The sequence below is a fragment of the Phodopus roborovskii genome, unplaced genomic scaffold, assembly GCF_943737965.1.
Source record: "Phodopus roborovskii unplaced genomic scaffold, PHOROB, whole genome shotgun sequence".
NCBI classification, from domain to species: domain Eukaryota; kingdom Metazoa; phylum Chordata; class Mammalia; order Rodentia; family Cricetidae; genus Phodopus; species Phodopus roborovskii.
In genome coordinates, this window is record NW_026125830.1 from 19,771 (window position 1) to 28,532 (window position 8,762).

Below are 8,762 nucleotides of genomic sequence, written 5' to 3' on the forward strand. Positions count from 1 at the left end.
ATCTAAATAGCAATGATTTGGGAGTAGACAGGTTAACCACCCAGAAGTAAGGGAGGAAGTGCAGCAATGGGGTGCCTGAAGGCACATAGTATGTTCATATTCAGTTTTCTTCTAAATGGATTAGGTGAATGCATTATAATGATTATGTCATGAAATAAGTGTCCGAGGCTCCAGATTTATATAAGTATATTGTCAAAGAAGTTTGTATTTACAGTGAGTCACACATGTATGCTTTATTGGTAGATGCAGTGACCTATGATGATGTGTATATCCACTTCACTCAGGAAGAATGGGCTTTGATAAATCCTTCTCAGAAATGTGTCTACACAGATGTGATGCTGGACATATACAGGAACATCACTACTACAGGTGAGATTGTATTTTCCTTCATATTTTTGAAAGACCCCCACTATGCTTATTGCCTGTTTAAATTGCTCTTGCTAATTTGCCAAGGTCAAACTATGAGAAAAGTACAGGAGGGAACCAGGTGCTGCTCTCATCCAACGCCAACCAGATATCTGTGGTCTGCAGCTTGGACCAAAGCAAGGTCAGCAGGACAGTGTCCAGTATGCTGAGATAGTCATAACTGAATTCTTTGTATTCTTTGTGCCCAACCCGAATAACCAACTGTCCTTGGTTAACTACAACTGCTACATTTAGATGAAACAATGAAATCCCTGTAACCATGCTTCTGCTTCTGTAAGCCTGCTTCTTGCCACCCCAACCCTATATAAACTGCCTGAGTTTTAAGCTCAGCACGCTCAGTCCCCCCGAAAGACTGAAGCGTCCACAGGTACCTGTGTAAACAATAAACAACCACTTGCACTTGCATCCAGTGGTCTGGTCTCGTCTCTTGGGGTCAAGGGCCTTCCCCCTGACAGGCTCCAAACTCTTGGGGTCTCTGGGGGTCTTTCATTGGAGGTTCCACCGAGATTGGAGACCCTTCCCCCTAGAGACTGACACTGACACCCACCGGGAGGTAAGCTGGCCAGCGCTTAATTTCTGTTCTTTGTTGTCTTGTTCATATGTCTTTTACTTGTTGCTTGTTGCACAGCGATCGGTAATCGGCTAGGCTAGTCGAGTCTGTAGGCGGCTTGAGAAGGAGCTGACGAGCTCGGACTTCCACCCGCCACCCTGGGAGACGTCTCAGGGATCTGGGGTGCCCGATTTTTCGGGGCCCACAACGTGTCCCAGGAATTCGTGGTTTTGGGGGGCCCAGGGGGCTTAAGACCCTCTGTGCCTCCAACTCAGTATCTGGTTTCGGTTTTACGGCCGAAACGCGCAGCGTGTCTTTGTGCCGGCTGTCTATGTGTTTTGTCTGTTCTGTTTATCTGTCTGATTCTTTATTTCGAAGAAAATATGAAACAATCTTTAACCACCCCCTTAAGGTTATTTTAGATCATTGATGATGTACAGAGTCGAGCTCACAATCAGTTGGTTAAAGGAAAAAAAAACTGTGTCGGACTCCCCGGTAGCCAGCTGACTCTGAGATCAAAGGGAGCCAGCCACCGAAGGAACCTGCTGAGCCTTTCCCCTGCCCAGGCTGCTGGATTAGGAGGCCAATTTCAATTTCAATACTGGTCTTTCTTGGCGTCCAACCTTTATAATTGAAAAATCTAACAACCCCTCCTTCTCCAAAAACCCTGTAGCTCTCTAACCTACTTGAATATGGCTTTTGCAGGTCCTCCTAACCTTGGGGGGGGGGGGGGGGGACAACGCATCTTCCTGGGAGAAACCGTCTTAGAGGATGATAAAAAAGCCCACTAAGTTGCCAAATAAAATTGAGGAAATTTTTCCCCTAAATCGTCCCTGCTGGGACTTTAACACCTACGTCTTTATCGCCAGTTACTCACAGCGGGTTTCCGCGGGCCTGGGACGCTGTCCCAGGAATTTGGCTCAGGTAAGACAGATAACCCAGGGACCGGAGGAAACTCCGACTGCATTTTTGGAGAGGCTAAAGGAAGCCTACCGTATGTATACACCCTTTGATCCTGATAGTAATGAGCAAAGGGGCAATGTTTCTATGGCTTTCATTTGGCAGTCGGCTCCAGATATTAGGACTAAGTTGCAGAGATTAGATAATTTATAAGATTATAGCCTGCAGGATCTCGTAAAGGAAGCAAAAAAGATCTTTAAAAAGAGAGAAACACCTGAGATTAAAAAAAAAAAAAAAAAAAGACTTAGAAAGTTGCAGGAGGAAAGAGAGGACAAGTTTAAGAAGGAGCTAAAGGAGGAGAGAGAGAGAGAGAGAGAGAGAGAGAGAGAGAGAGAGAGAGAGAGAGAGAGAGAGAGAGGGATCATAGGAACCGGAGAGAATTAAGCAAAATTCTGGCCACTGTAGCTCAGAATAATCATAGTGCAGGAAGTCAGGAAAGAAAGGAAAAAGGAAGGAGGCCCAGGGTAGATCGAGACCAGTGTGCCTACTGCAAAGAAAAGGCCATTGGGTCAAAGATTGCCCTAAGAGACCTAAAAATCAGAGGCATGGGGACGGACCCCAAAGACCAACTCAGCTTCTAGCCCTAGATTAAGACTAGGGCAGTTGGGGCCAGGAGCCCCCTCCCCCAGCCCAGGCTAACCTTAAAAGTCGGGGGGAGGGGCAGCTAGTCACCTTCCTGGTGGACACTGGAGCCCAACATTTAGTTCTCACCGAAACGCACGGGCCATTGAGTACCAAAACAGCTTGGGTACAAGGAGCCACCGGAGAAAAACAATACCGATGGACCACGGAGAGAAAAGTTCATCTCGCATCAGGTAAAGTCTCACATTCCTTTTTGCATGTACCGGACTGTCCATATCCATTACTGGGTCGAGATCTACTGACTAAATTAAAAGCCCAGATCCATTTTGAAGGATCAGGAGCTAAAGTCTCTGGCCCACAAGGGGCTCCACTTCAAATATTAACTTTACAATTGGAAAATAAATATAGACTTTTTAAAAAAGCCTCCTGAACAGCAGGAAGGAATGGACTTATGGTTAAAACAACACCCCCTGGCCTGGGCAGAAACAGGGGGCATGGGCTGGCCATACAACAGCCACCCCTAATAATAACCCTGAACCCAGCCACCTTGTTACCACTGCTGGAGGAACCAGCCTCCCATGACTGTCAGCAGATCCTTGCAGAGATGCATGGAATATGTCCTGATCTGACCGATCAGCCCTTGAAAGATACAGACTACACCTGGTTCACAGACAGCAGCAGCTACTTGCTAAATGGTGAGAGACGGGCAGGGGCTGCAGTGACGAATGCCTCAGAGGTCATATGGGTCACTGCACTCCCCGGAGGCACCTCTGCTCAGCGAGCTGAACCCTTTGCTCTGACTCAGGCTCTCCAGATAGCAGCAGGTAAGAAGCTTAATATGTACACTGATAGCCGGTATGCCTTTGCCACTGCCCATGTCCATGGAGAAATTTATCGGAGAAGGGGCCTTTTAACATCAGAAGGCAAAGAAATCAAAAATAAAAATAAAATCTTGACATTATTAAAGGCCCTGTTCCTTCCTAAAAAATTGAGCATAATGCATTGCCCTGGACATCAAAAGGGGGAAAGCCTGGAGGCAAAAGGAAATCGCCTGGCTGATGAAGCAGCCAAACAAGCAGCCTTAAGCCCCCAACTATTGACTATTAGCATATTGACTGAAAAGAAAACAGCTAAGACTCCAGATTGGGACTATGATGAAACGGATTTGGACATTGTTCAGAAACTAGGTGCAGATTATGACCCCAATCGGCAATGCTGGGTCTACCAAGGAAAGACTATACTGCCTATAAAAATGGCAAAAATGTTAATAGACCACCTCCATAAGCTGACTCATTTGAGTGCCAAAAAGATGAAAACTTTGCTAGATAAACAAGAAATTGGAACTTACCTTCCCAATCGGAATTTATTACTGGAACAAGTAACTGCTAACTGTCTGGCCTGTGCCCAGATCAACCAAGGAAAAACCAAACTGGATCCTGGAACCCGGCTTCGTGGCCATAGGCCTGGTGTCCATTGGGAAATAGACTTTACTGAAGTCAAACCTGAAATGTATGGTTATAAATATTTACTGGTTTTTATAGACACCTTTTCAGGATGGGTAAAAGTGTTTCCTACCAAACATGAGACTGCAAAAATGGTCACCAAGAAACTATTGGAAGAAATCTTTCCCAGATATGGGATGCCACAGGTAATAGGATCAGACAATGGGCCTGCCTTCGTCTCCCAGGTAAGTCAGCTGGTGGCCAGGTTGCTGGGGATAAATTGGAAATTACATTGTGCTTACAGACCCTAGAGTTCAGGACAGGTAGAAAGGATGAATAGAACCATTAAGGAGGCTTTATCCAAATTAACGCTTGAAACTGGCTTTAAAAGCAGGTACCAGATCAAATATGATAATTTTCTTTCTCTCATCAGAAAGCTTGATCATTGCTCTATAACTGTAGGAGTTTTATTCCTGAACCTCAGAAAAACCACTTAACAAACACAAAATTATAAAAAGAGTATTCTTCGTGGAAAGTTGAAAATTTAGAGAGGAATGGAGCTAGGAAGATTTTTGTGTATGACCACTACTGTTAGCCAGCACATCTTACTCAGTGAGCAGTTTTAAACAATCTGCATTATTCAAGAATTCAAGCTTTGTAAGATCCTCAGAATGAGGAGTCTCCCAGTTTCCATCGGTATCCCCAAGAACTCAATGTCCAGTCCAGTTGCTTCAACATGCAAGAGGCTTTAATGAACACGAAACATTTGTGCAAAGGGGCCCCTCCAGCAGGTAGACTAGTGAGAAGAAGCCATCTCCTCCCTCCACCCCGCCACACGGCACAGGTGTTTTTAAAGGCAAATACCCCAAGCTTAGGGAGGGGGTGGGACCCTCTGTCCATTGAGTACATGACCCTTTGAGGCTGGTCTCCCTATTAGGGTCAACAGACCTTAGGGCCTCAGGGTGTGCTAATTAATCTTGTCTGGGCAAACCGGAGGTGCAGTTATCTATTTGTTTCTTAAAGACCCCATTCACCACCTGCTGACTCACAAGAAAGGAGGGGCAGTGTAAATTCTTGGAATCTTGTTTTCTCAGGGCCTTGTGAGGGGAAGTTAGCAGATTCCAAGGAACAGATATTGCTAGGGGTTAACTTTCCAGGTTAGTATGTCCTTCATTTAAAGTGGGGCGTTTCTCTAACTTTACTTTTTTGTCTTTCACGCCCTATATCTTATCTCTAGAGAGTAAAGTTCTAGTACTCTGATCTACAAAGCACCCCACCCAGATCCCGCACTTTCCCCACCCTGTGTCCTACTGCGCCCACTGCTCCACTGGTCTGGTTGAGCACTGGGACCGAGAGCGGGTCAAATAAACACCTCCACCTCCAGAAAATTTCTTGGACCTGCTTTGAAAATACTGGACCCCTCTATCCCGCTGGAGCAACCAGTGTGCCAGCCTGCCTGATGTTTATCCGTCATTACTGAGGCTCTGCCGGGGGAGAGACCTCCTAGAGTGACCGGAACACACAGAGTTACAGACATTGAGCACCTCTCACAACTCTGTCCCCAGGAACTCCTTCTCAAACACACGGTTCCTGGACTGTCCCCTGCACAAGCGGCTGCGATCTCACAAGCGGCTGAGATCTCAGGACTTCCGCCTTCCGGTCACGAACTAAAGCTTCCGGTTCGTGGCTGTCAGTGTCCCCGGAAGACACACATGGAAAACATGCTTCTAGTTCCACCCGGCCAAACTGACACACGATTTCCGCTTGTGAACCAAGGACGTCAGGCTTCCAGTCACTGACTTGAGCTTCACACAAAATGGTCCCCAGGAAAGGTTGCAACGAAGAGATGCACAACTTGAGTTCCACCCATGAAGTAAACAGGACGGAGTGTGCTGCGGCCTGAGTTCCGCTTCCGGCACATTACTTCCGCTTACGGATGGTGCAACATGCGATTCCCTGCCCAATGGACAGCGATTAAATTGGATCCACTTTCGGCCCAGGACTGGAATTGATCGCATCGGACATTGCGGGCCGGATAGGAAACGCCTTAAGGGACGGGACTAACAGGTCCAAGTGAACAGGTCAGAAACGGCTGATTCTGACCGCAAAAGAGGCAGCACAGAGCATATCCCCTGTCACTCATCGAGGCGGTAGGTGGGACTTCCGGGTGCGGCGAACAGGGCAGAAACAGAGATCGCAACCCTAGGTCCGTGCACCCCTCTGGTTTTCGCTGTTTCCTGTTTATGCCACGGTTGGCAGCAGGGTTCCTGTTGCCGGGGAAACCGGGGTGGGACTTCCGGCAACATGGTAAATCGGGGCGGGACTTCTGCATGGGAGCATTGACCAGGAATTAATGACTTCTGAGAGGTTCCCAGGGGATGGGCGGTGTCACGGGAGCTGTGATGTCAGAGGAGTTACAGGCGTGGCCTGTAGGGCACACAGCTGTCAATCAAACACCTGTCATTCAATCATTCATTCACTCATTCATTCAGTCATTCACTCAGCCACTCATTCATTCAATCACTCATTCATTTAGTCATTCATTCATTTATTCAGTCATTAATTCATTTACTCAGTCATTCACTCATTCATTCAGTCATTCATTCAATCATTCATTCATGTAGTCATTCATTCATTGATTCAGTCATTAATTAGTTCATTCAGTCATTCATTCACTCATTCAGTCAAAGGTCAGTCATTCATGAAGTAATTCAGTCATTTCAGTCATTCATTCATTAGCTCATTCATTCATTCATACATTCATTCATTTACTCATCCATTCAGTCATTAACTCATTAATTCATTGTACAATCATTCATTCATTGAATCACTTCCTGTGTGTGCTGGAGGCAGGACTTGCGGTCCCTGAGGCTAAGGCTCTGACATAGACAGGAGCAGGCAGGATTTCCTGTTTCCTTTTACCTACACTGTAGCCCATGACCATCTTGAACCCCGCCGTCTTTTTTGCGCACCCAGGGGCAGGAAATAAGTCCCATCATCTCGGAGGAACCGGAATTGGTTGTCTCAAGCCGGAAGTGGACAATTTCTGGTCCCTCCCAGAACGGAAGTGAACCCCCAGACCGGAAATGTGCGATCCTTTCAACATGGAGCTGGTTCCACTCACCAGGCTGCTGCAGGGGAAGAGGGTGGTGCTGGGGAGCAGCTCCCCCCAGGAGGCGGGGCATCCTGTCCTCCATGGTGACTTCCAGGGGCAGGGCCTGCTCTGGGATTGTCAGCTGTGACTTCCAGGGGTGGGGCCTGCTGTGACTGACAGGAGGTCATACCCTCCCCACTTCCAGGAGTCCCTGGAGAAGGCGAGATTTCCGGCTACGCCCGAATATGCCCGGGAGACAGCAAAGCTGAAGGCTCTGGAGGTGGCGTCGCGGCTGAGGCTGCACAGGGTGAGGACAGCCCCATCCCTTCTGGTCAGGTGGTAGGCCGCACCCCTTCCTTTCGAGGCCCCGCCCACAAGCCTCACCCCGCCCTCTGCTCTGCAGGACCTGCACCCTCCTGATGTCATTATTGGAGCTGACACCATTGTGGTGAGTGAGGCCCTGCTCCTTCCGGCCCTGCCCACCCTGCCCCTCACTGATCCGGCCCCTTGGCGTCTGGCTTCGCCCACTGCAGGCCTTGGATGGCTTCATCCTGGAGAAGCCAAAGGACAAGGATGATGCCTACAGGATGCTGCGCAGGTGGGCGGGGCCTGAAGGGGCGGGGCAGACACACCCACGGCAGAGTGGGCGGGGCCTCTGCATGGAGCTCCAGCCTCTGCCCACCCCAGCCCTGCCCCTTGCCAACCACGCCTGTCCCGCCTTCCCTGGCCCCGCCCAGGCTGAGTGGCCAGCAGCACAGTGTCATCACCGGTGTGGCCATCTTGAGGCCACTGTGGCAGAGGCAGCTTCAGGAGCCGAGCTCCACATGCCCAGAGGCCCCAGAGGTGGAAGGGGACCCAGAAGCAGAAGTGGAATTGTCACTGTTCCATGAAGAGACCCGTGTGACATTCTCGCGGCTATCGGAGCCACGGCTCTGCGAATACGTGGAGAGCGGGGAGCCTCTGTGAGTGGGTGCGGGGGTGGGGTGGGTGGGGCCAGGGAAACCTGGAAGTGAGGCCTGAAAAGGAAGAGCTGTCCCCGGCGGGCGTGGGTGTGGCTGAGCATGGCACCTGGTGTGACCTCGTCCTTGCCTTGCACCCAGGGACAAGGCTGGCACCTACGGGCTTCAGGCGCGAGGCGGTGCCCTAGCAGAGCGCGTGGAAGGGGATTTCTTCAATGCCGTGGGGTTTCCACTCAACCGCTGCATGCGTGAGCTGGCTGCCATCTTCCCGGATGTGGGACCACACGTCCCTGTCAGCCAGCATCCGGCCACACCCCAATAATGAGGATTGTAGATGGAGAATGAGTATGTGAGTATTGCGGTAAATAAGGATCAGGATAAACAAATAGGCCGAATAGATGTTTAATCAGGGAGAAATAACTTACAACCTAGACAGATGAACACCAGGAAATTCAACCCGATCCTCTCCTGTCTGAGTCACGCCAGAAAGAGAGAGCGCCTTCCTGGCCCCCTCCGACCTCCTTCCTCAGGTCCTCTCCGCCCATCGCTCCACCCCCCAATGGGCGTAGTCAGTGCTACAGAAGGACTACCTCACTACAATTCCCCTTTTAGTCTAAAGAAAAGGTTTAGGCTTAATACAAAACTATATACAAAACAGTGAATAACAAGTGTGCTCTAAGAAAAGGAAAATCGAGAACAAAATGACCTACATATCTAGTCCTAGGGTGAGGGCATAATGGAGTTTACAA

The 8,762-nt window shown here is 49.1% G+C and overlaps 1 protein-coding gene across 1 annotated transcript; it reads left to right on the plus strand.

Annotated features, from left to right (window-relative positions):
* Positions 1-7,046: 7,046 nt before the first annotated feature.
* Positions 7,047-8,391, plus strand: LOC127217767 (probable bifunctional dTTP/UTP pyrophosphatase/methyltransferase protein). The gene is made up of 5 exons (XM_051178765.1): positions 7,047-7,158; positions 7,260-7,393; positions 7,588-7,652; positions 7,792-8,016; positions 8,155-8,391. Exons 1-5 carry the CDS (start codon positions 7,047-7,049, stop codon positions 8,333-8,335), a joined length of 717 nt encoding a protein of 238 aa, XP_051034722.1. The 3' UTR covers positions 8,336-8,391.
* The last annotated feature ends 371 nt before the right edge of the window (positions 8,392-8,762 follow it).